The sequence below is a fragment of the Martes martes genome (assembly GCF_963455335.1).
Source record: "Martes martes genome assembly, chromosome: 10".
Classification (NCBI taxonomy): domain Eukaryota; kingdom Metazoa; phylum Chordata; class Mammalia; order Carnivora; family Mustelidae; genus Martes; species Martes martes.
This window is the reverse complement of record NC_137898.1, coordinates 106,053,617-106,079,959: the sequence shown is the minus strand read 5'-3', so window position 1 is coordinate 106,079,959 and position 26,343 is coordinate 106,053,617. Positions and strand designations below refer to the sequence as shown.

General features: G+C 56.5%; 1 protein-coding gene across 2 annotated transcripts; it reads right to left on the bottom strand.

Moving 5' to 3' along the window:
* Positions 1 to 1,705: 1,705 nt before the first annotated feature.
* Positions 1,706 to 14,186, bottom strand: DRD2 (dopamine receptor D2; the record flags this gene model as incomplete). Of its 2 annotated transcripts, XM_080816175.1 has the most annotated exons (7): positions 1,706 to 1,899; positions 3,561 to 3,888; positions 5,459 to 5,545; positions 6,423 to 6,613; positions 7,761 to 7,897; positions 8,924 to 9,033; positions 13,902 to 14,186. In XM_080816175.1, 7 exons carry the CDS (start codon positions 14,184 to 14,186, stop codon positions 1,706 to 1,708), a joined length of 1,332 nt encoding a protein of 443 aa, XP_080672301.1. The 2 variants fall into 2 exon arrangements, with proteins under 2 accessions (XP_080672301.1, XP_080672302.1); XM_080816176.1 differs by lacking the exon at positions 5,459 to 5,545.
* Between the last annotated feature and the right edge of the window lie 12,157 nt (positions 14,187 to 26,343).

Genomic DNA, 26,343 nt, shown 5'->3' with positions numbered 1-26,343 from the left:
AGGCCGAGGGAAGGCAGGACGCCCCCCGGGCTGTGTCACCCAGGGCTTCCGTGCCCCCGCAGCCTGCTCCAGAGGAAAGGGGTCCTGCTGTGTGACCAAAGTCAGGGCAAGGGGCAGACACAGACACAGCCAGCACCCGGCAGTCTACCTTTCCTGTGGAGCCTTCACTGCCCTGGTGGCCACAGAGGCTAAGGATCCTCAGAGGAGAGGAGGAGGTGGGACGCAGGGACCACCTGTTTTCCCCTTCAGAGATCAGGGGAGCCCTGGGTACGCTGCGGGATTCCCACGGGGAACGTTCTCCGCTCCTGTGTTGGTTGGCAGTTGAGGCTCGGGACCCCCCGGGGGGCTGGGCTGAGGGCGTTCTTGTGTGCTCAGGAGGCGAGGACGGGGCGAGGGGGAACGCAGGCACTCACATCTTCTCCTTGGTCCGCCTCGGAGCAGCTCCTTTCTTCCTTCCCCCAGTGTTCAGCCTGGGGGCTGTGGTCAGGGTCACCCTTTTCTGGAGGGGGCTGCCGAAGGCCTCCCGACTGATCCCAGCCCAGACACGGGGGCTTCGGCTACACCTGCCGTGGAGGACGAAGGCAGGCGGGGGGCCTCGCGTGTGACTCTTGTCAGAGTTTTATTCGTTTGGAGCATGTGTAGTGATGTTACAGAGTCCGGGCCCAGGGGCTCCCCAAGCTGCAGCCTCCCCTCCTCCCTCAGGGCAGGGCCAGCCCAGGCCAAGTGGCATTCCGCAGTCCCCTTGCCACGGGCTTCTCTAAGGTGGAGACAGCAGAAGGGAAAGGCAACGGGAGAGAGAAGAGGCAAAGGGAAAGGAGAGGCGGTTGGCGGCAGAGTGTGGCAGGAGGCAGCCCCCCCGAAGACCCTCCAGCACCCCAACCCAGGCCCAGATGTGGTCCCAAGCCCACCTTCCCTGCCTGCTTGCAGGCCAGCCCCAAAGTTGCTACGAGAAGGGACGAACCGAGTCTGTCAGGAGGTGGCAGAGTGGGCTTGGGGGAGGTCCCCCTCCCCACAGATGTTCCTGGGGGCCCTTCATGACCCGGGTTCCTGCCCTCAGCAGGTACAGAAACCATGTGGGTGCTGGAGCGGGCTGGGGCGGGCCGGGCCCCACTGCTGGGGAAAGGGACGCTCCTGTGGGGCAGGACAGGGAGCGAGCGAAGATTTTTGGCTTGGGCTCCTCTGGGGTTCACCCTGTGGTCTGGTATTTACATGGGGCTCCCAGGACTGCAGTTGCCTGGGGCCTTGGCAGGAGCTCTGGCTTCCCGGGCATGGCCCTGTGGAGTGGGACCTGTCCATCCCTCCCCACGGCCCGCCCCAGCATCGGCCTGTGAAGACCGAGCCAGACCCAACAGAAAGCATGGTCTCTGAGCCGTGCCTCTGGCCCTGGCAACCCAGGACCCCAGAGAAAGGTCAGAGAAGGCGGCTGCGTCTTTGGTGCCAAGGAGAGGGGACCTCGAGGTGGGAGGGGGGGCTCTGTGAGCGGCCCCCGAGCCAGGGGTCCAGCCCGCGGGCCGGCACGGTGCCTGGCTCCCGAGCACTACCCCGGCAGAGTGTGGGTGCGCGGGCACAGAGGGGCGTGGAGCCAAGCAAAGAGAAGGCCCAGTCCGCCCGGCCCCCCCCACCCCGCCCGCGGCTCCCTGGAAGTGCGAGCCGGCCGGCCGGGCGGAGAGGCGGGAAGCAGGCTGCCGTGCAGGTGGGCCGCAGGTCAGCAGTGCAGGATCTTCATGAAGGCCTTGCGGAACTCGACGTTGAAGGTGGTGTAGATGATGGGGTTCACGGCGCTGTTGACGTAGCCCAGCCACGTGAAGGCGCTGTAGAGGACGGGCGGGATGCTGCAGTCACAGTGGATGTTCAGGATGTGGGTGATGAAGAAGGGCAGCCAGCAGATGATGAACACGCCTAGGGGAGAGCGCGGCGGTCAGGCTGGCCTCCAGGCCCGGGGGAGGCTGGGCAGGGCAGGCCTGCACTCCGTGGGCACCCAGATTGGGAGCCGCAGGCCCAGGGCCCAGGAGCACTGCAGGAGGAGTCCCGGGCTCAGGTTCTAGGGCTGTCGCGGACACCCGTTGGCAGTGAAGGTCACTTTACTTCCCTCAGCCTTACCTTCCTCATCTGTCAAATGGGTATAATTAGACCTGCCCCACAGGGAAGGAGAATGGCTTGAAAACAAATCCACCAGGTTAACATTCAGACCCAAGTCAGTAGAAATGGAAATATCTACTTTCTGGTCATCTCTGAGAACGAGTCTTCCTCAGCGGTCGGAAGTGGAGCATTTGGTCATTGCCGTGGGGGACGAACAGTTTGAGCCCGAGGGACAAAAGGGAGAGTTAGATCCCCATCTCGCTCAGGCGCCACATCCCCGTGGAGTAGGGAGCTGAGGCTCCAGAGGCTCTGTGAGGTACGCAAGGCCGCCTCACTCACAAGTGATGAAGCCGAGACCTGAACTCCAGTCCGTTCGAGGTCCCCCAATGGCCAGTTTCTGGCTGTGCCTTCCCCCAGCCCTTGGGGGACACCCCTTGCTACTTCCTGCTTAGGGACGCCCTGACCCAGACAGCTCCCGCCCATCGGCTTTGTCTGACTCTGGACCTGCTGCTCGGTGTGGCAGTACCGCGAGTACACCACGTCCCGCAGGCACCCAGCGCCGCAGCGAGACCCCTCCAACTCCGACCTTCCTCTGTCACCCCCAGCAACGTGATCAAGAGTCAGTCCCTTAACCTGCTATGACCCTGTGCACACATTCACAAAAGCTGGGTGGTAACACCTGTCCCACTCATGTCACAGGACTGTCGAGGTCCAAGGGGAAGGTGAGTGTGGAAGGGTGTCCTGCCCTGGGGGCCGCGGGGAAGGCTGAGTCACACCAGCCCCTCCTGTCCCCAACCACCTACATCAGTCCAGCCTTGCGTTTTGACTCTGTGATTTTCTAGGAGACCTTTATTCAAGAACCTTGCCTGGCTGACAGAGCCACATCCTCATTCAGATGGGCCTCCCCCCTTCACCCAGGTCCCCTTTCTTTGTTCACAGTTCTGGTCCCACAGGGTCTTGGGTGAGCTGAAGTGAACTGAATTTCCCAATTCCTCAACAAGAACAACATTCCCAAAATTATACTGCTAACCCCTAACCCGTGTGCCCTGCTTTGCACTTTACAAAATGTTTCCACCTTTGTCCACCATGTGACCATCACCACAACACTGAGAGGTTATCTCTTGCTGAGGGGACTCCAGAGAGAGAAAGGGACGTGTCTAGCGTCTGGAGGTCCTGGGGGTCACTATGGGAGACTGGTCAAGCTCACAGACTCTGAAGTCAGACTCCCTGAGTTTAAATCATAAGTCTTCCTTGGTCACGCTATACACCTACTCCAAACCTGAGTTTTCCCGTCTGTAAAATGAGCGTAATTTTAGAATCTACTTAACGGCGTATGTCATTGGGTGTGGCCTGCACCCGAGTAAGGGCCAGTCCCATGGCCCGCCAGCCATGGTCAGGAAGGGGATGCCAAGTAATGGAAGCCACCATGATGGCTCCTTTCCTCGGTAATGGCTGGACAGAGCTGGGCTGGCCTGACTCACCGAGAACAATGGCGAGCATCTGGGTGGCTTTCTTCTCCTTCTGCTGGGACAGCTTCCTTCGGCTCATGGTCTTGAGAGAGGTCCGGGTTTTGCCATTGGGCATGGACTGGATCTCAAAGATCTTGGCAATCTTGGGGTGGTCTTTGGCATGCCCATTCTTCTCTGGTTTGGCGGGGCTGTCGGCAGTGCTGTGGAGGCCGTGGTGGGACGGGTCGGGGAGGGTCAGCTGGTGGTGGCTGGGCGGTATGGGACTGTACCGGGTCCTCTCCGGGGGGCTGGTGCTGGACAGCATCTCCATCTCCAGCTCCTGGGCTCGGCGCGCAGCCTCCTGTGCAGAGGTAGAGAGCTCCAGGTAACGGCAGGCCAGTTCTCAGGCGTTCGGCACCCAGACTCACCGGGACCCCCTCACCCTTCCCTGTACTCCTTTAGAGACTCCTGCCAACACCCCAGGGTCACTCTGCTGGAAAGGCAATGAGGACAATCACTGGGAGGCAGGAAGGGTCTGGGTATAGGACCCAGGACCCACAGCAGTCCCTGCCTGAAGGGACATCCCCAGCCCCTGTCCCACAGCAATCTTTACAGAACCTCGATAACCCCACAACCATTCGTGGGAGCCTACTACCCCAACACTTCTCTCTTACTGACTGAGCCCCATGCACTGAGTGCCACGTGCCAGGCAGCGAGCTGGCTGCAGGGACTCCGCTCCTGCTTGACGCTCAGTGCCCGCCTCCGGGAGCCCACGTTCTAAGTGCAGAGAGGGCCGCCTTCTCTCGCTGCCAGGGTGGCCCGAGGCACCTGCACTGGCACTCACATGTGGGTTCCACATGTCCCTCGTAGATGGACCCGGATACCAAAGGGCTCACCCCCAGCCCCCCCCCGATCTTTCCTGCCGGGCTGACCTGGAGGCCCTGTTGGGGGTCCACTCATGGCTTTCTGGGCTCTTCCCTGCCTTGGGGTCTCAGTCTGAACTTCTGAAGTGTCGCCTGGCCCTGCACCTGGGTGGTTTATCTGTGCTGCTGTCCCAGGCCCGGTCCTGAGTCCCTGTTGGGCACCCATCCCATCCAGTGACTCCCTGGCGTCCCGTCCTTGCCCTGCAGGTGAACGGTGGGGGCCCTGCTTCCCAAAGACACCTACCCTGGACTTCGTGTGGGCCTTGTGTGGGTTCTGCGGCCCAGCGGGGGAGGGGACACCTGCTGCTTGGATCCTGGTGCCACCATCATCACTGGGCAGAGCCCGGGGTCTGCTCTGCGTCTCTAGGCTCCACGCACAGGCTGCACTTCCCCACCAGACCCGAGGCTGTTCTGCTCCATCCGCCCCCCCCTTCCACCCCCACGCTCAGCCTCCAGCCCCAGAACCTGCCCAAAGGAACGCAGTACAGGCAAATGGGAAGAGCAGCAGAGCAGCGTGTGTGTTCTGGGGTCTCGTAGGCCTGGGCTCAAATATGCATGATCTCACCAACTAAAAGCTTTGCCTTGGGTGAGTTACCTCTCCTCTGTGAGCCTCTGTTTCCTCTTCTGTAAAATTAAAATCAGTAAGCCTAATAAGACCTACCTCTCAGGGTCGCTGTGAGGATTTGATGAGCTACTAGGAACACGGTGGGTGTTCAATAAATGGTAAGAGCCATGCTTCTTATTTCTATTATGTTATGGCTAAGTCCTCTCTCCCGACCGTCTTCTTGGGCTGGGGGTGCCTATTTGTGCCTGCAAGAACCCAGCCGTCTCGCTGCATGCCTGCTCGGGAGGTGTGCGTGGGGAGTCTGGCCCCCGTGGAAGCGATGCTGGGGAGCCTGGGAGGTGCTCCTCCCTTTGACCAGCTGGTGAGATCTCCGAGAATCTTGGCAGGTGGGTTTCCCTCGGGGCGGAAAGACTTGGCTCTGGGTCCCTGACCTGAGCACTTACCACTCTCCGCCTGTTCACTGGGAAACTGCCATTGGACTTCATGATAACGGTGCAGAGTTTCATGTCCTCGGGGTGGGTGTAGTTGCCCTGTGGAGTGAGCCAGTACACTGGTCATGATGGGCAGGGGCTGGGGACAGACACCCAGTGTGGGCTAGTCAGGCTGGGCACAGGGGCTCCCAGAAGGGCAGAGCAGGAGGGTACAGGCCTGAGAAGGTAAGACTGAAGGTTGGTACTTCAAGGAGAAATGGTGGGCAGGATGAGGGACAAACGGGCCCTGATTTTGTGGGCACATGCTAGGTGTAGTCCTATCCCTCACAGTGAATCCTCAAGACCACGCTGAGAGGTTGGCATTATGATTCCCATTTAACAGATGAGAAAACCGAGGCTCAGAGAAGTTAAGCAACTTGCCCAAGTCACTCAGCAAAGAGGTGGGAGTGCCAGGCCTTGAACCTGATACATCTAACCCCCAAACTCTGGCTCCTTTGATGCCCTCACACTGCCTTCCTCAGGGAGGGCCGAGCAGAGGGGAGAACTCACGAGACATAAGGGGTGGGAGTGAGTGAAAGAAAGGTGGAGGGGAGGAGGGGGGAAAAGCTGGGGAGGAGGAAGGAGGTGTGCATGGAGGGGCGGACAGGGACCACGGAAGGTGAAGGAGAGGGAGGGAAGCACAGATCAAGGACGGGGAGAGAGGGGCCAGAGTGCGGGAAGGACAAGTGATGGGAAAAGAAGAAGAGCCAAGGAAGGTACAGTCAGACCCAGATCTCCAAGCAAAGACTTCTCCTCCCAGGCAGCTCCTGGAAGTCGCCACCTGCAGACTCAGCCCTGCCCAGGTGCTGGGAAACCCTCCAGCCTAGACCCCAGCCTGTCGTGGTGACCCTGTGTCCCCGGCACCCAGCTGAGCATGGGCCAGCGCCCTGGGTATGGTGGGGGGTGGGCCCTGGAGGGGAGGGGGGGGTCTGAGGACCTTGAGCGGGGCCTTCAGGTTGGCCCTGAAAGCCCGGCTGCTCCGCTTCGTGTTGACCCGCTTGCGACGCCTGCGGAGGACGATGTAGATCTTGATGTAGACCAGCAGCGTGACGATGAAGGGCACGTAGAAGGACACGACGGAGGAGTACACCACGAACGCGGGGTTGGCGATTATGCACTCGTTCTGGTCTAGGGGGAGGAGAGCCGGAAGAGGGGGTGTCAGCAGCCCCGCGGGCCACAGCGCTGCCGCCAGAGACCTTTCTGTCCTCCGTGGGACAGAGTGCAGCAAGGGGACAGAGAGTACGCCTGGGCATCTGCGGGCGCCTGGAAATGCTGGATGGACACCAGCACGTGGTGTAGACCAAAGACTGAAAAACAACCTTGAGCAAAAAGCTAAGCTGCTTCCAAGCTTTTCCATTAATACTCCCTCCTTAGTTCATTATTCCTTTTGCCATCCGTGAACACCCACGTGGAGCAGGAGTGTTGGGAAAAAATAACAGAAGGAAATTCTTCTAAAAGAGTAATCCCTTCTTTGCGCCCTTCCCGTCTACTTGGGGGAGGTCTGCCACCTTTCAGTTCTAGGACAGGGAAACTTGGTCCCGTGTGCTGAACCCACCTGGGCTCCAGCGTGCTTCCAAGTTCCCTTCCTGGTCTAGCCGATGCCCGTCCTCTAACTCAGGGCCTTTCCAGATTGAGCGGAGCATATCAAGCCCTAGTCCAGCTTCCTGGAATTCCCACAAGACTTAGATGGCAAGGCTTCACTGTGTCCTGCACCCTGACGGTCTGCAGAGGTGCTCCTGCACCCCCGGGGCCTCCCCCGTGAGAGAAAGCACTACGTCCAGGCCGGCAGGCAGGCCCAGGACCTGCTCGGCATCAGAGGCAGGGACAGGCGCACCACACTAGCTGCTGCTCCTTCCTACCTTCCCTGCCCCAGGTGCCTCAGGCTATACGGGGCTTGGCCAGCTGGGGGGCTGCAGCCTCCTTACACAGATACCATCACTGAGGGTGGGGGAGCCCAGTGCTCGCCCCCAGTGCATGCACACACACATACACGCATACACACGTAGTTTGGGCGGCTATCTGGCTTGCTTCAACTTAATAAATGAAGCTGAAAATGGCCAGACAGCCTCCCGAATCATTACCCCCACTCCTCACCCAACCCCATCCTGCCCTGAGCTACTGCTCCTCCCTGGCCCATCCAGGTACAATTCAGAGTCAGGCTTGGCATGGGAGACCCGGCCTGGCCTCCGTCCTGTGTCTGCACCAGGGGCTCAACTCCCTGGCAGTCCTGCGCCGGAGGCCAGCGGAGCCCCAGGCAGACTGAGGCGAGCCTCACCTGTGTTGTTGAGTCCGAAGAGCAGCGGGCAGGAGATGGTGAAGGACAGGACCCAGACGATGGCGATCATGACGGTGACGCGGCGTTTGGAGCTGTAGCGAGTGTTGTAGAGCATGGGCATGGCCACGGCCGTGTACCTGCGAGGGCGTGGGCCGGGGGACTCTGAGTCTGGGCTGCAGGCCCCGGGGACCCCTTGTTCCACAGCAGGTACACACCAGAGACGCCCCGCACCTTGGGGACTGACGGTTGTCACCTCCATGAAGCCCACCCAGACGTAGATACTCCTTTCTCCTGACCCTGCTCACACAGCCTCCGGAGCCTCATGGCTGACCAGCTACCATTTACTCCTGAGCCCTCGTATCTGTTACTCTAGTCTCCCTGCTTGGATTGTAGGATGTCTGAAGGGCCAGGCTCTGGGTCTTTGCACCTCTGAAACCACATCTGGGCTGGGCTCCCAGAAGGCGGAAGTGTTTGCTGATGGATTGGGAGCCAGGCCCCTCCGAGCAAGAGTGAAGCCCCATTGGGCAGAAGAGAAGCACAGTAGTAATTGTTTATGGTCCCTTGCACTCCTCCTCTACCCAGAGCCTCTCGCAGGGTAGGTCATCTCATGTTCTGAGAACCCCACGAGGGGAGTAGAGCCAGGGCCTCTGGGAGCCTGTGTGGCCTGCGTGTGCAAATCAGTGAAAGGTTCCAAGGCTATAGCTTGGCAAGCTGAGCACAGCCTGGGCCCCCTCAGGCCGGTGCTGGATGTGAAATTCACCCAGACGCTCCAGCCCCACCTGGACAGGTGTCAGCATCCTTGATTTCTGGACAAAGCAGGGTTGGAGGACTTGCATACTCTGCCCAAGGTCATGTCCATAGGAAGTGACAGAGCTAGGGCTACAGCCAGAACTAAGAGCTTTCTTGTCTTTACCAGTTGCTGTCTGGGTATCCTTGGTAGCCTCGCTGTCTGTTGGACAGCCTGTACTCCCCCAGCCAGACACACGGGCCCCGCACATGTGTGTGCATACACATGTGCACACACACACATGCATGCATGCACAAACATACAGACCCGCAGGCACAGCCGTACAGCCTCACAGGCAGAGCCTGCCCCTGCAGGAGAGCTGGGGAAGCCCAACATGTGACCGGCCTGGGACCCCCTCCCCTCCGGGTGGTCTCACCTGTCAATGCTGATAGCACACAGGTTCAGGATGCTTGCCGTGCACATCATGACGTCCAGAGTGACAAAGATGTCACAGTGAATCCTGCTGAATTTCCACTCCCCCACCACCTGGGGACAAAGCACCAGAAGGGGTGGGCAGCAGACGGGGAGATGAGCTTCGGCCCCATAGCTCGCCTCTCCTGGGGCGGATCAGGCCACAGGTTCAGAGGGCAGCTGCGGGGGTCTTGTGAGGCTCCAGCTGGGTTCTGGGGGAGAAGGGGGGCAGCAAGGGGGAGCCTGAGGCCCTTGTCCCTAGTCCCATCTCCTCCTAGACACATAAGGTCCCTTGGTGCCAAGAACCGGGCTAGAAGAAAGATGAGCAACTTTCTACCGAGTGCCACTACTTCAAGCCTTCATCTGTAATACAGCCGCATGATGAGCTTGCAATCCCATTCCACTGATGGGGAAACTGAGCCTCAGAAATGGGCAGTGACTTGCCCAAGGCTGGTTGGCTCAGCTTCTGATCCTGCCTAGGCCCAGGTTCCTGGGCCCAGGGCGGGAGTGGGGGTGGGGGTGGACGGGGCGCGGCAGTACCTTCGGAGCCAGCACTATGCAGAGCACAGAATCAGGGCACAACGAGTGTCTGTTAAAGACAATGGTGAGGACCGTGGCTCTGAAAGGGAAGACAGTGCTGCTCTTTGTCAGATCTGGAGAACACTGGACAGAAAAGCGGGGCTTGAGCTGTGGGAACAGCAGGCAGGGGCAGGGAGACATGCTATATCCACATGTCCTTGTAGGCCAGGAATGAGGACACCTGCTCCTGGCAGGGGCATCCTGCATCCCTCCCTCCTCACACACACACACACACACACACACACACTCCCATACCTCTCGTTTACACACACAGGCACACACACTCACTCCGCAGGTGGGCCCTGAGCACAGAGTCAGGACAGGGAGAGCCAGCCTGGGCCTCTACCAACAGGAGGAAAAGGAGCCGGGAAGCCACCTCCCGGGGCCTGGAGCAGGGCAAGACCCACTCTCCCGGCTCAGCTCGGCCACGGGGCTACTGATGACGTGCTCATTCTCCCCACTGCCCTTTCTGTTCTGCTCCCAGGCATGAAAGCAAATGTCGGCACTTCAACTCTCAGTGACAGGAGCTGTGGCCGCTGTGGTGGGACATGAAGACACAGCAGCTTGTCCCAGAAGACAGGCAGATGGCTTCTCTGGGCTCACATGGCCCACGCCAGGGCTTCTCCCCCTGTGGCAGCACAGGGCTCCCCAAGATGGCAGGTCTGGATGGGGGTGGAGAGCTTCAGGTGTAAACAGAACTGATCTCTAAGGGCACTTCTGGGAGGGCCCCAGGCCCACCTGGCCCGCTCTCCACCATGCAGCCCCCCTAGGCTAGTACTTCAGCGTTGCTTCCATGTCCCTGGGACTCTAGGTCTGAGACACCAGGCCTTCTTCCTCCTGCTTTTCCCTCTTCCCTCTTCCTGGCCTTCCTTCTTTGCCATAGAAACTTATGAGCAACTTACTACGTGCCAGCCTCTGTCCTAGACTCTGGGGTACAATCGTGAATGGTACTGGCATAGTTCCTGCCATTAGGGAGCTCTCCATCCCCACCCCCATAGGCCCTTCTGGAACACAGAAGAAGGGAGGGCTTTCCTCCACAGTCCTGGGGGCAACTGACTCAAAGACTTAAGAGAAATTGTTGGCGGCCTCCTCCACCCACTGTGGGCCTGCAGGCATCTCACGCTCGCACAAGACGGGATTGCTGTGCCCGCTCATTGGGGAGGGTACTAACGCTCACACTCAGTAGGTGTGCGGCATGCCTGGGGCTGAGAACAGTTCTTTGGGGAGCACTTCCTATGCTCTCTCGTAAACTGCCTTGGGAAGGGCCATCTAGCTTGTCACAAGAGTAGACACCTACGTACAAATGACTAAGTGCACATAAAGCGCAAAAGCAGAGGTTATTGTTGCAAGGGGGGGAGGTACAAGCTTTGAGTCAGAGAGGAATGTGGACTTGCCCAAGGTCACCTGGTGATTTAGTGGCAGAGGGAGGACTGGCCCCCAGGTTTGCCAGGACAGCACCAGGGCTAGGTCTCGGTGCCTTTGAACACCGCTCAGCGACCTCAATGTCCACATGAAGCTGAGCCATGAGACGGCTCGGCAAAATCGTAATAATAATCAGCCTCTATTAAGCAGAGACTATGTGTCAGGCACTGAGATGTGTCATCTCTATCGACGGTGACCGCAAAACCCTGAAGCTAGTGATAGGGTCACTGCCCCTCCAAACCCACAGCCAGTGACACCCCACCCCCTGCTCTGCAGCTTTGCCTATTTTTTTCTTCTCTGCGGGAGTGCACGCGCCTTGCTCCATCGCCTGGATTCTTCCTCTGGAAGCATCACTTCTTCCTGCAAGAATACCTTGTCCCCACATCCCCCCCCCCAATCTTGTTCCCACATCCTCTGTGGGGACGGCTCTGTTGTTGCCACCATCAGACTATACTACAGTGGTCTTATCGGGTCTTCGCTGATGGCAGGCGATGCCCCAAGGATGCTGTAGGACACGGCAGGGCTCAGTCCCTGCTGAATGAGTGAATAAAGGCAATCTGGGCCTGTTCCCTTCTCAATCTCATCTGCCCACCTGGAAAATGCACCTGGTGAACCCTCACCTCACAGGGTGATGAGGCCAAAATGTGGACAAGTGATCCTGGCTCCCTTCTCCCAGGAATGTCTCCAGATGGAAAGTGCCAGAGATGGGAAACGACCCCCGTCCTCTCACTGCAAACCAGCGTGCTTTCCATGTGCCGAGCAGAATAACTAATGCACTCCTGGTCCCCCGTTAGATATGCCCCGTTGTGCCAGGCCATCAGAGGCACTAATATTCCTGGAAAGGGAACCAGGGGGAAAATTCTGGACAAGGGTGTCTCCTAGAGAGGACAGAATGTATGGTTCGAAAGGACACTCTGGCAGGCTGTTGGGATAGGCTGAGACTCTACTCGAGGCAGTCTCTAGGGACCATAAATGGCTGAGATGACGTCCTATAGGACTCACGGTCCAGTTCTTGTATTGCAGGGACACGATGGGAAAGTCAGAGCACTCCGAGACAGCATTCTCCACCCTGCCCCGCCAAAACACTGAGCATCCCCTCCAAAATAATGATGAACAGCTCTGTTGGAAATATCCGCTCAAAGGACTTACAGATGCCTGGGAGCCCCAAGACGGCCTTAAATCAGAGTGTCTGGGGAGGGCTTGTCGATCTGGAAGCCCAGGAACCACGCGCTGAGCTGCAGGCGGAGCATGGCTCCCTTTGGGTAGAGGGGACCTGGTTGCCCGGGCACGGGGAGGGCCCTCTCCGGGAGGACAGGTGCTGCATACCTACTACCATCATCTTCGGCTTCATCGCCATTGCCACGCTGACTTTTACGTACTGTTCTCTAAGTGCTTTACCTCTATTAACTCTTTAGGCCTCCGGCAATGCCACGCGCAGGCACTGTGATCGTCCCCTTTGTGTGCATAAGGAAAGCGAGTCACAGAGAGGTTGTTCATCCTGCCGCTCATTTTTCCCTGACGGCCTGAGGCCTGGGATCCTCTTTTGAGAGAGAGCAGGAGGGGAACAGCCTCGGGATTAAGAAGGGCTCCTCAGGGACAGGCCATTAGACAGGATGTGAATGGACAGTCTGGAGGCCCTCACAGACGTGAGAGTCATGGAGGAAGCAGAGCCCCCGCCTGTGACATCTGTAGATTTTAGGTCTGTTGTTTCTTTGGGTTCTTCCTTAATATCCATTTTGAATGTTCCAACCTGTTTGGGAGACAAGGAGAGGGGCCACCCTGGACCAGCCTCCCTGCCCCACTCAGCTTCTTCTCCTAGATGTCTCCTCTGCTCAAGCCGACAAAATCTCATGTTTTCCTTTAAAAACAGAAAAACCTTCCCTCTCTGTAAGGGACTTGCCTCTGTGGCGGAGGTAAGTCCCTTTCTTGTCCAGGCAGAAGGGTACCTGCCCAGAGATCTGAGTGACCTTGGCATTGGCTCTTCCCTCAAGGGCCAGTCCATTTCCAGACTCCACCCAGAGTCCATGGCCAAGAAAGGGGCAGATCCAGGACCCAAGGCCCCAGACCCTCCCATGTCTGCCTGGCAGCTCTGGGAAATGTCCACCACCGTGAGGGACTCCTCCCTTAGTGCTTTCTCCCCTTGCTGTATGATCTGAGTGAGGACAGGCAACTTCTCAACTTCTCAAAGCTTCTGTTTCCTCTTCTGTAAGCCGAGAAGAACAGTATCAACTCCCAGGATTAGCATGAGTGTGGAGTCTGTGTCTGCAACAGGCCTGGCCCAGTGCCTGGACCACAGTGGGGGCTGCCTGCTCTCTGTTCAGATGCACAGAGCTGGGCTCTGTCCTAGCTGAGCCCTTAGGGACTTTCCTGAGCAAAGGGGCTGTGGCACAGGACACAGACACCCCTGCCTGGGGTCCCAGACACAGGCATTAGACCAAATTGGGGGAGGGGGAGGGATTAGGAGCACACAGAGCAGCAGCCTGGCTTTGGAAGTTTGAAGTGAGAGCAGGAAGCTTCCGACCTGGAAACATGAACATCCCCTTCCTTAAGGACCCTCCTCAATGACTCCCATGGCCGGCATGATCAAACAAGCCAACCTGGGGCCCAACAGAGCTCCAACTGGGACCCGCCAGCTGAGTGATTTCTCCGACCACCCAGCTCACAACCCGTGAACCGGTGTTAGTGGTGCAGTGACCTCACAGGGCTGCTCTGAGAGCCACACGGGAGACGTGGCACATGGAGGACGGGACACGAGGCATGGCCCTTAGTAAGCACTCTCAGACGGGGCGTTGGGATGGCTAAGGAACAAGCAGCCCATTTTATCAGGAGAAAAACTGAGCCCAGAGTGGAGGAAGAGGCCAGGCCAGCGGAGAAGGCACCAGGCAACGTGTCAGTGGAAGCCAGGGAGGAGGCAGGCCTCCGAGGCCAGGGTGTAGACCTACCTCCAGGTAGACGACCCAGGGCATGACGAGCGTGGCCACCAGGAGGTCGGCCACCGCGAGGCTGACGATCAGGTAGTTGGTGGTGGTCTGCAGCGCCTTCTCTCGGGACACGGCCATGCACACCAGCACGTTGCCGAAGACGATGACGAAGATGAGCAGGGTGAGAAGCATGGCGTAGTAGTTGTAGTGGGGCTTGCCGGCCTTGCCTTCGGACCCATTGAAGGGCCGGCTCCAGTTCCGGCTTTCCAGATCATCATCGTACCAGGACAGGTTCAGGGGATCCATCAGGGCAGCGGGTGGCCGGGCTCTGGCCAGAAAAGACGGACACTGGGAGTGAGCAGGAGGACCTCCCCAAGCATGCTGCCTCCCCAGGGAAGGCTCCAGGGGTAAAGCCAACCCCGGGCAGTTAGCAGCAGTCTCCAGCCTCGAGATTGTCAGCTCTGAATCTACCAATTTTCTTACAACATTGGGGCCCGCTGCCACTATGCTGCTGGCAAGTCCTTGCAGATGGCAAAACAAATGAGCAAGTGTGATTTTTTTTTTTTAAGTATAATAGAGCAAATGAGCTTGAAAAGAGCTGGTCGTTCATTCATCTATTCCACAAACAGTAAGCACGTCCCAGGCACCCCACACTTGAGACAAGGTAGCGAGAAGGTCCAGCTTCTAGGGGCAGGAAGAGGAGTGTGCATTCATTCATTCTTGATTCTATAAGTACGTAGTGAGCACTGTTCTATGGAGTGCTGGAAACAGGGGCACGTACAAAATACACATGGTTCTCCGGCGCACATTCTAAAAGAAACAACAGCTAGTGAATCAAGCCATTTAATCTCTAAGCAGCGGGCACTAGGAAATGGAATGCAGGAGAGACACCTAACCTAGTTTAAGGATGGAAAGAAGACTCTCCCAAGGAAGTGACGTTTGACAGACACCCGAAGGTGCATAGGAATTCGGCAGGGGAAGAGCTGGGAGCCCAGGAAAGGGTCTCGACACAAGAAGCATCATAAGCAAATGACAGAGCAAGAGAGCAGGTGTCCAGTGGAAAGCTAGGAGGAGATTCATTCGGGACAGCGGCAGCCCAGGGGGATTCGGCACAAGTGGAACTGGGGAGGCTACCACAGCAAGACCCTAGAAGGCTTTACAAGGGCTGCTAGACGTGGCTCAGAGGGCAGTGGGAACCACATGATCAGATATGGCTCCCAGACAGAAGGTTCCTGACCGCTCTATAGAGGATGGAAGGGTGTGCCAGGCAGGTGGCAGGACAGCAGCTGGCAGGCTGTAGGAACCAAGGAAGAGACGATAAGCTTCTGCAAGAGAGCCCGGAGAACTTCCCGAAGGAGGTGTCATGTGAGATGCAGTAAAAAGAGGAATTAGCCAGACAACAGAGACTGGGAGACATTGCAGCTAGAGAGAATACAACACAGTCCCAGACAACAATTCTATTTGGCTAAAAATGTAAGGCATGGGGGTGGGGTGGGGAATGAAACCGGAGGGCAATTCATGGGTCAGAGTGGGTCTCATAAGATCGGGAGCCCCTGAGAGGTTGGGGGCTGAGGAAAGACCATTGGGCTGGTGTTTTAGAAAAGTGGCCGCTGCAGTGTAGGGGGCACCTTGGAGGGGGCGAGGCTGTGGCTGTAATTCAGGTAAGAGAGGGTGGTCGTCTGAATGACGGTGGCAGCAATGAGAATGGAGAGGTGTTTAGCATCCGTAGCTAACTTGTAAGTCAGTATCCTGGACTTTGCTCATTACGTAGATGTGGGATGGGAGAGGGGCCGGGGCACATGAGGAGAGAAGGTGTAGAGGAAAACCGCATTTCTGCCTTGGGCTCTGGAAGAAGAGAGAACAGGAAGCAAGAGAGCCTGAGTGGCAGACCTGAGCTGCATCAGGCACCGATGAGCCTGACAGCCTGTGTTTTGGTTGTGATTAGAACATAACACACATATAACACAGCTCGCTTTCCTGCTAACGAAAGCGTCCCTAGTTTCCATGATGGGAGGCAGCTTATCAGGAATTCAAGGCATTCCACACAAAGCACCATGATTTCCAGGGGCTTTGCTACCCCCACAGGATTGGAAATCCACTAGCTTATGCCATTTGGGACGAACGTGGTTCCAGGTCTGAATCAGGGAGGGAAGTGCACCAGCTACAAGAGGTCAGAGAGGGGACTCTGGAGAAGGGTCTGCCCACCTTCTTACACCTTCCACCCCCATCCTCGTCTGACACATCTGCTCTGTGGCTTCTCAGCGCGAGCGTGGAAGGTGTCCTACCCAGCACCATCAGTCTGGAGTCTCTGGAGAGGTCGCAACACCTAACTCCACATGGGGTGGCATGAAATGACCCCCGTGCAACTAATCTTCCAGCTCTAAGGTGGAGAAACCCAGTGTCGCCGCGGTGCTGCCCTCTGCAAACCCACGGCCCGTCTTCCCACTTGGAGCACACGGCACATACCCATCAGGCAACAGGGGCTCCTCCTGCTCCCTCCTGTTCTCAGTCAGCACCTCTCAAGCCCGCTAGCTGTAGAGCAATGTGCCAGGCACTGTCGGGGGCCTGGAGACACAGAGGCTCCTGCACATTCTTTCTGCCTCCCCTTGTACTTCCTCAGTCCCTCTCTGTGGGGCCAGTGGCCTCTGATGGAGACTCTGTAGCTTCCTGTCTAGCCCACCCCACCTCCTCTCAACACCCAACCAGACTCATGCTTCTGCTTACAATCCAGAGCCAGCCTACGATGTCGCTTCATACACTGCAGAGGGTTTGATAGTTGGCTCCAATACATATATATCGTGTAATATATGTATTATCTCATTTATCCTCAAAACAACCTCCATGGCTTATAATTTATCCCCACACTACAAATGAGAAAGGTCTTTGGAAGACATCCCTTCCTTTCCCCTGCTGGCTTAGCCCCTACCTGTCCTTCAAAGCAAGGCTTGCACAGGAGCCTCCTTCCCTGGAGCCCATCTCAAGCGCTCTCAGCTGGACCATCTCCCTCCCTCCTTGGGGGGTCCCCGAGCATCATCCCTGAGTTCCATTCTGGAACACATCCCCTCTGTATATCTGGTTTTACCCCCTCACACTGGATGGTAAGCATCTTAAGGGTTATACCACATCTTGCTCATGCCTCGTCGTCTTCGTGGAATAAACAAATTAAAGAGCATACTCTCTTGTTTTCTGGGATCTGTAGGGAATAAGTTGTTTGCTGAACTGACTCGGAGGCTCTGTGAGTCCAGCTGGGAAGAAAAGCCCTCTGCCCTTGGAATGTGGGTACACAGCCAGGCCACCCAATGAATAAGAGACAGAAGAGAAAGGCAGCCCCAAAGTACCCCAGGTGTTGCATGTTGGATCCCCAGAAAGAAGACTCTGGGGAGGAAGTTAGCGCGCAGGGAATTTACTGGGGAACTTTCGTAGGATGGAGGCTTGCTGAGAAGGGCAGGGAGCAGGACTGGGCCGAGGAGAAGCTGGGCTGCTTTGCAATCCCATCAAAGGCCTCAGGTGAGCCCCTCAGAGAACCTACAGAGGTGTCCCTTCTCATAATGGTCACAGGGCGTGGGCTGTCCCAGGGAAAGGATGTGACTTTGAAAGAGGCATCGCTCTTCAAGTGGGTACCCCAAGAGGGTAGACCCATCCTGAAATGCCAGCTGTCTGCAGGCCCAGTAGTTGGAGGGGGGGCATGTTGGTCCTGCAGGGGTCCGGGGCTCACTCTGCCACTCGGCCACTACAGAGATCAGAGAGGAAACGCACAGGGCCATGGCTGGGGTGCTCATGGAGGGCTTCCTGGAGGGGGAAGAGCTTCAACCAGGATTTATAATCATGGGTCCAAGTAAGATAGCAAATTGAGCATTGCCAGTCAGGGCAGGGGGCAGGGTGAGCTCTCATTCCTCTGCTTACCAGCCTCTCTGCAGGACAAGAGTAAAGAATGAGTCCCTTCACCCAAGGCTGGAAAGGCCTCATGCATTTAATTTTCTAATTCAGTATTTATTCTAGATAGTTTTTTTTTTTTCTGATACAAATGTAATTGATTAACATTACAGAAAGAATGGGGAAATCCTAAATGCCTGTAGACCCTATTAATATCTTGGTGCAGGATTTTCCTCCGACCCCCAGAGCCAGCCCCAGTCCCTAGTGTGTCTGCAGCACCCTTCCACCCAGGGCCAACATGGCTCACAAGCAGGGGCCCCCTGGCTAGCTCTCAAGTCACACCAAGCAGAGCGGGAATTCAGCAAATTCAGCCCCACAGAGGAGGTACTAGTGTAAGATGGGACTGAGGACCGAGAAACCTAGGTTCCAATCCCAACTCCACCTTTATTCGCTCCGGGGATCTCGGCCAGACTACTTGGCTTCCCCAAGCCTCAGCTTTCCCACTTGCAAAATGGGGATAAAAATTAGAAAGTAAGATGATGCATGTCTGGTCGCCCAGGTAAGCTCTCAAGGACTGTGAACTTTACAAATCAAACCAAGCAAAAGAATTAAAAGAAACAAGCACTCAGACCACAAGCCTGAGGCTTCTGGAGGTGAAGTGACTGGACTGTCCAAATGCAGTCCCCTGGGGTCAGAGGTTGCCCTGGGGACCCGCTGTTATACCATGCTGCCTCCTCCGGCTCGGCCTTGGAAAGCAGGGGTCTAGACGAGGGGAGAAGGGGCCCAAAACACAGCAAACCACCCCTGGGAGGGAGGAAAGGAGAATAAAGGCGAAGTCTATGCCTGAGCCATGCAATACCAACTGCCATGTTTCCTAGGCTCCAAGATAGAGCTGAATATGAGATGCACCATTGTTTAATGCACCACCAGGAAAGAAAAAAACACTATCAACCTGCAATACAGCTCTAAGATGGGCTCCACTGTAAAATGCGTTCTGATTTCAGAGACATTAAAGTGTGTGCATGTGGAGGTGGGGGAGGTGTGCACCCGAGAATGCTTAAAATACAGCAGCCTTCTGGAAATTTCTCTGCCAGCTATTTCTCAGGACACCTGGGTACCCATTCGTCCCGTCCCGCTCCAGCCCCACCCCTTCCTCTTTTCTTCCAGCCCAGGGCTCCAGGAGGTGTCCCAGAAGGGTCTTTCCCACAAAGCTGTGGTCTTTCTCACTCCAGGGGCTCCCAGAGGGCCCCTCAGATGCCTGCTCTTGCCCGGGCCCTCCAGCCTCTCCATCCCTGTCAGAGCTTCTGCTGAGGGTCGAGGGAGGGGGCTCCAGGTTATTCTGGCTGGTCCAAGCCTCAGAGAAACCACGTGAGGTCAGGGCCCGCTCAGCGCCTCCGGAACTGGCAATGGCCACACTTGAGAGCAGTTGGCACCCTGCGTGTACCAGGATGGTCCAAATTTCTTATTCTTTTTCAAAAAGGAGACGGCTACATGTATGACCCAAGGCAAATTACCCTTAAAGGAAATTTCAGATAAATAAATCTCATATTATTTTTAAAACTTTCTGTCGTCAGAACAAGAATCCTGATTTGGGGTTATGAAAATAGGGTCACCTTGATCACCAACCTCCAGACGCCATTCTCCTCCAGGTGGCTAGGCTAGTGGCTCACGTGTAAAACTCCTAACCAGTTCCGATCAACGAGCATTGAGTGAGCGCCAGATACATACATGGTCACTGCCACGCTCAGCTACTTAGTCCTGCTCCTAGAACAGGGATGGACGAGCTAACCCTGCTGCTAAAGATTGAAATGTGTGCCTTAGGGAAGTCATCCCCCCAAGGGGACGGTACGGGGAGCTGAGGTCTGGATGACTTGAGGACAGGGTCAAGAGAAGGCAGTCATCTGCAAGCCTGGAAGGCAGCACTCACCAGAACCCAAGCGCGCAGGCCCCTTGACCTCAGACTCCCAGTCTCCAGGACTGTGAGGAAGTTAATTCCTGTGGTTGAAGCCCCCCATCTAAGGTACTTTGTTAAAGTAGCCCGAGCTGACAGAGACCCCACTGGGAAGAGCTGCTGTCGCTCTCCCGAAATATCACCCTCCTCTCCCCTGTGCAGCGAAGCAGGGCCTCTGCTGCTCCACCATCCTCCCCAGCAGACGCTGGCAGAGGAAATCCCCAGGTGCTCTGGGGCCTCCTAGACTTCTTCTCAGCTGCCCTGGTGCAGGGGAAAGAGCTTCGGGAGCTCAGTGGTGCACCCCACCCCCCACAAGCCTCAGGCCATCTAAGTGCCAGAGACCCCCTGACCCTCATCTGTCTCCAGTACTCCGCTCAGAAGGGCAACCATCACCTGAAAGACCTTCCAGAATCGTCCACTCGGTGGTCTGTTCGCCTTCCATCCAGCTCTCCTTAACGTCCAGCCTTGTTCCCGCCCGTTCTACTGGTTGCTGCCCTCAGAGTCCACACAGCAAAGCTTCCCAATGTGGTGTCTGGAGTGAATCGAGGTGTGCAGGTTGTATCAGTGCAAGTGGACAGTGGAGGGGGCTTTTCCAGCTTCCGGGCCTCCGCCACTTACCCTTTGGGCTTTCCCGTGTGTGACCATTTCCTGTTTGTGCCCTCATTTGAAAATGAGCCGGCTGTCCAGGTGAGGAAGTCAGGGAGCCCAGACAGAGAGCTGGGGCAGAGCTGGCCCACAGAGGCCACCCCTGCAGTGCACCTCTCACACCACCTGCCAGAGCTGGGGCAGGGGAGGAGAGGAGGGGAATGTGGAGGCTGGTTGAAGGAGGCAGGCAGCTCTCCAGCGTACCCCAGTAGCCTGCAGTCCCCACAGCCTGCAAACACAAACAGCTTCTCACAAGTACGTTGGAAGGAAAAAAAAAAAAAAACTCCTTCAAAATTCCAGTTTGAGGCTGATACCCCAAACCTGGTGTCTACAGTGGCCCTTGGTCCCCAGACTGGTAGGATGGGCCAGAGGGGTCAATCCCTTAGGACAGCCTGGGACCCTGGAGGAAAGCTGGCTGGCGGGAGGGGTGGGGTTGTGTTCCCTCTCTGGTTTGATTCCATCCACCAGCAAAACTTGGGGACGCAGGGCCATAGGCGGGGCGGGAGGAACCCTTGGCGCAGTAGAAACTCCAGCAGCCTGGTTCCCGTGGTGCTCGCGGTGCTGCCTCCCCAGAAAGTTTGGCATTTGAAGGAATCAAATTGTCTAATTAAAATTTAACAATCTCTTCTCAGGCTCCATGGCTGGTGAGACACTGCTGTCTTAAACACATCATTTTCCCTTTTTTTCTGAAACTTGAAGCATTTCAATGAAAAAGAAGGGGTGGGGAGGGGAGTACTTGGCATTTGCATCTCAAAAGCAGCTTGTGGAGTGCTGGCACCGGAGGGGACTGGGGAGGGAGTGCGCAAGGGGCTCCTCCTCAAGGCCCAGCATTCCCGCTGCCCCCTGCTCCTCCACAGGGGGGTCCAAGCTTGGGGGTGCGCTCCTCCCCTGTGCCTCCTGCAGCTCCAGCAAGAGTGGGATCCGAAGGGGTCGGGGGCAGGAGGGGGGGAAGGAGCCTCCAATCCTTCCTACAACAAAGGGAAACCAGAAGTCTTTAACTAATACCCTGGAAGGAGGGATGGATGCTATCATCTCCAGGCTGACCCTTTCCTCACCCCTGAATCTTCCTTGGCCTCCCAGGCCCAGACAGGAAGGGTGAGCCAGGTGGTGAGGCCCTGAGTCTGGCCCAGGTGCCCATGGTCATTCTTAGGGGAAGAAACACTTGCTTTTGCCCAGGGGTGGGGGAGGGCCCAGGGAAGGTCCTGTACCTACAAATTCCTAGGGCTCAGGCATGGGGTGAGGGTATCTATTCCCTCCTGGACTCCCTCCATTGCTCCTGCTTTTCTCCACCCAGAGCCTCTGGGCAGCTGTGAGGGATCAGGTTTGGACTATTTAAAGAGACCTAGGCTAGTGGGGAAGGAGGGGGCGTGGCCCTAAGAACCAGTGGTGGCCCACCCTCAGGCCTGTATCCCAGGCACCTGTTCCCAGCCTCCCCACTGCTCCCTGGAGCTAAACCTGGCCAGGCTGCCCCTTGCCTCCTGCCTCACAGCAAGAGAGGAGCTGCCCTCGGGGCGCTCACTCAACTTCCTGTCCCCAGAGCCACAAAGCCACCGGCCTAAGTACCACTTGCTCTCCCCTCCTGGGTTCCCGTGTCCCAACCCCTAACCAGGCCCAGTCCTTCCACGGGGGCTCACGTTCCCATTGTCCCAGCTGACCTCATCCTCTTGGGACCCTCCAGGACAAGCCCTTCTCCAGGGAAGCCTTCCCGAGGCTCCAGCCCTGAGCCACTGTCTGGCTGACTAGGCTCACAGCACCTGTGCTCCTTAGTGGCCCTCATCACAGCGTAATTAAGTCACTTGTCTAATTATTTGTTTAGTGTCGGTTCTTCTTGCCAACCTGGGAGCTACACCAGTGTAAGGATAACACTTATGTTGTCTTTTTTTTTTTTCCCTGGCCTTCTCACTTTCCAGCATGGTGGTGGCCATGGTGAGTAAATGTCAAGGAGGTACTCATGGGAGCCAGAACCTCTCTCAGGTCAGGAGGGGCCAGGCCCAGGGTCGTCTTCTGCCCTGGTTGTTATTCCTCCCCCAGATCCTTCTGGAGGGGTACCAGTAGCGTCCCCCAAGATGTCTCTCTGGCCCTCTGGGTCTGGGTCACAGGGTTGGATACCCCACTGGTTGGGGTCCATTCAGGGAATTTTCCAGTGGGGCCCACAGAGTTGCAAGCCACTGAAAGAGAGAATGCACATATGTGAAGGGGAGTGAGTATAGGCATGTGGGGAGGTGGGGAGACGTCAGTTCTGTGGGAAGAGGTGCAGAGAGCTTGTGGGGATGGCTTCAGGGGTGGGGCAGCAGGTCACAGTGTCTAGATGAGCACCCCACAGTGGGAGTGACGTCCCAGCAGGCCAAGGCGGCTGGAGCCGTTTCTCACACAGCACCAACCAGCGGCCTGAATGCCACTGAGACAGGGTGGGTCCCAAAAGACAGAGCAGAGCATGACTGGGGCCTTCCCACCCCTCATGCTGCCATGTTTTCCCCCTCTTTCCAACATGGCCAGGTGCCCAGGCCCTGCCCAGGGGTCCCTGGGAGTATGAAGTGTCCCAAGAGGCCGGGACCAAGGAGGGCTACGGGGCCTTGAGACATCTCCAGGGCTAGCTCAGGGCTGGCCCTCCTCCCCATTCTAAGGTAGGGTGAGGCAGGGTCTGGAGACCCAGATAATGCAAGAAAGGAGTCTGCCTGACAGCCCCATCCCTGTGCATTTTGAAGGCTCCGTAAAAATGTCTCTTCACAAACTGTCAAAGTGTCACAAATTAATTAACTGTTAGCTGGGAGTGACTCAGTGTGGGGAGGGGGCGGGGAGCGAAGGCTCCAGTAACGCTAAGCTAAGCGGGCTGGTGGTGCTATTCTCTCCGTGCGTGTGCTGCCTGCTGATTAAAAATCTTCGCAGCTCAACCCCGCGCAAGGGACAGGGCAGATCGCTGGGGCAGCTCACGTGCGGAGCAGAAAATTGGCAGGTGGGAAGCAGGGTGGAGGGCGTGGGGCCCGGGGCCCCCTCCCCTAGGAAGGGAACACAGTGGGGAGAAGGAGACCTCTACAAATTGCTCAGATCTAAATTCAGAAAGGAGCCCACAGGCTGGCACTGGGTTTTCCCCCCTTCCTTTCTCTTTTTCCCCCTTTGCAATTCCCCCCTCTCCCCCAGGATGACAAGAATTGGGAAGTGGAGCTGGGTTTGCCCTGAGCGCGGGGTCACGGAGCCCAGGAGGCAGGTACACTTAGCCAGACTCACCAGCAGGAGCCCGGAGAGGAGGGAGGGCAGGTCTCAGACCAGCCTCCTTGACCTTTACTTTAATTTCAGGAAAGAATTGAGAAAACATGCTCTTGAAAGCCAAGAGGGAGACAAATCCTGAACCTTATTGCTCTGGAAGGAGGAAAAACAGTCCTTGCTATTTGGCAGAAAATGGCTTCGCTTTATGAAAAGACACCCCTGTTCGTGAAAACAAGTGGTGGGTGAGTCCGAATAAGAGCCAGCGCCCACCATCCCGCCGCTGGGAGCCCTGGGGTCCCATGCCTGCCCCCCACCAATCCTTCACTCCCACAGGCTGACACTGGGGACTGTGGGAACATTACTTTTGCAGGAAGGAGAATGGAGCCCTTTCCTCAATGCGGGGTGAGGGAGCGGGGGCAGCAAGGTCTAACTTTAAGACTCCTGCCCAAAGACCAACTGAAGGTAAAACCTCACGGCCAGGACGTAGTCAGTAAGATCCAGATCGCGGAAAAATATAGTAAGACAAACTTGAAAGCCGAATCGGCCGATATAATGTGGGGAACTTATTTGAATCCCGATTCAGAGAAACCAGCTTTTTAAAGATCCCTGATGTCTCACCAGACAGTTGACAATCTGAAGGGTGGATTCCGATGCCAGGAAGGAATCCCTGGGAAGGGTTCTTAAGTGTGGCAGGGGTGTTCTGGCTCATTTTTGTAGGGCCCAGATCACGTTAGGATACACAGCAAAATATTTACAGACGAAATTGTATGACGTCTGGGATCTCTTTGAAATGAACACAATGGGTTTATGGGTGACTCACATTGGGCCACATGCTGATCGTGGTGGAAGCTGGGTGACGTCCTAGCCTTGGGTCCTCCCTTTCCCAGAGGACAGTAGCTCAGCTAGCAAGACCCGAAGTGATAAGGGACAAAGGGAACAGCTGCCAAACTCCTACTCCGAGCTCGTCACTGTGTGAAGCGCTGTGCATAGACCATTTCCCTTCATCTGCACCATAGCCCTGTGAGACGCAAGATGGTTTCTGGTTCTCAGATGAAGAAAGAGGAAGAGAGAGGGGAGAAACTGGCCCGAGTTCACCCAAGCAGGTTAGGGACACAGATCCCTCTGCCCGCAGAACCTGCAGACATGGTTCCTTCAAGGGCATGTCCAGGCTCTCACCCCAGCAAGCTGTTGGGTCTCAGACTGTGTCTGCAGGGCCCCAGAGGAACTGCTCACAGCCTTACAAAAGGAGATGGCGGTCCGGGCCACACGCAACTTTGCTTAGAGTCCCAAGTGCCCTCAGACTACCGATGTTTTCCAGAAAATGATGCCTCTCGAGTCTCTAGGGCATTGGGCTTCTCAGCCCCAGTAAGCTCTGAGAAGGACCGGACGGGCTGGATTTCAGGTTAGAGCAGCAGAGAGTGTGGACAAGAACAGGGGTCATCCCAGGGGCTGTCTCTGGGCTCACCCCTTCAGGCCAGTCCAGGGCAGGTTGGGGTCACGGACAGAGCCCGACTTCCTCTCCCACACAATGGAAGAAGGCAGGAAGGCAGCCACAGCGATGGGCAGAGTCCTCATGGCCTGCTCTGTGCCCACCAGCACCGCCCCCATCCCATCCCTGCCCCCCGCATTTGAGGCTTTCCCAAGCAGCAATGACCAGAATCCAAAGAGGAATAGCTTCTTTCCATCCTGGGAATTGAAGAAGAAGAGTCAATGCAGCCTGTTAGTTGGGTTTTTTTTTAATCAGACAGACAGATCTGGCTTTTAATCTCACCCCCAACACTTGCTAGAGGTGCAGTCTTGACTCTGGGCCTCAATCTTCTCATCTGTAAAACAGATACAACTCCCTCCTCACTGGAGTGGCTGGGAAATTAGCTCAAAAAATGCATATGGAGGGGCCAGTAGGTGGCATATGCCCAATAAATGGCAGTTAATATGCTGACGACATATGCTGGGGCCGCCAGAGAGGTGGGGCTGAGCCGTGGGACAGGGTCCAGGCAACACACCAGGGCTGTGATGAGGAGTGCTAGGGGCAAGAGACCCCAATTCCTCTGTGGCCTCTAACCCTCTGAACAATACAGAGAAACTCCAGCCATATACCACATGAAGTTCCCACCAACCAGCGCCGAGACGTTGTGGGTGCCTGGCAGGTGACTTTGGGTAAAGTCTTCTCAGCCTGTGCTATGTGGATTTATAGCAACTGTGACCCTTCCCCTCTGACTCTTTGAGAAAGAGAAACCCTACTTGGCCTGTAGCCTTCCTAGTCAACTCTGAGTCTGCCCCAGCCACGAGATGCCTCTCTTCCTGAAGGCGGGGGTGGGCCAGGCATGCAGAGAGACCTGGCAGACTCTCTGAGGTTCCCGAGCAGCCATCAACCCTGGATCATCTCGTCTTAACTGTGCAGACGTCCGGCCTGCAGAAGGATAATCTAGTTCCCTCAACTGAGCCACTTCTCCGATCCTCAATTTAATAATTAACAATAATTTAATAACGAGAACAGACATCCCTAATTTCAGCGAGAGGTAGAAGGACTGCATAAAATGGTGTGTTTCAAAGTGTCTTGCAAACTCTAAAGTCCTATGAAAATGTTAGTGTGTTATGATCACCTCCATGGAGACCTTTCTCTGGCTATCTAGAAACTGATCATACCTACATTCTCATTAAAAAGCCTTGGTGCTTGCTACCATATGATTGCTGTTTGTATGTGTTCTTTGGTACCTGCTTTGCTCTGTGTCTGCCCCATCTCTCTGAGTGTCCATGAGGCCTGACGGGCAAAAGGTATCTTAATCCCGT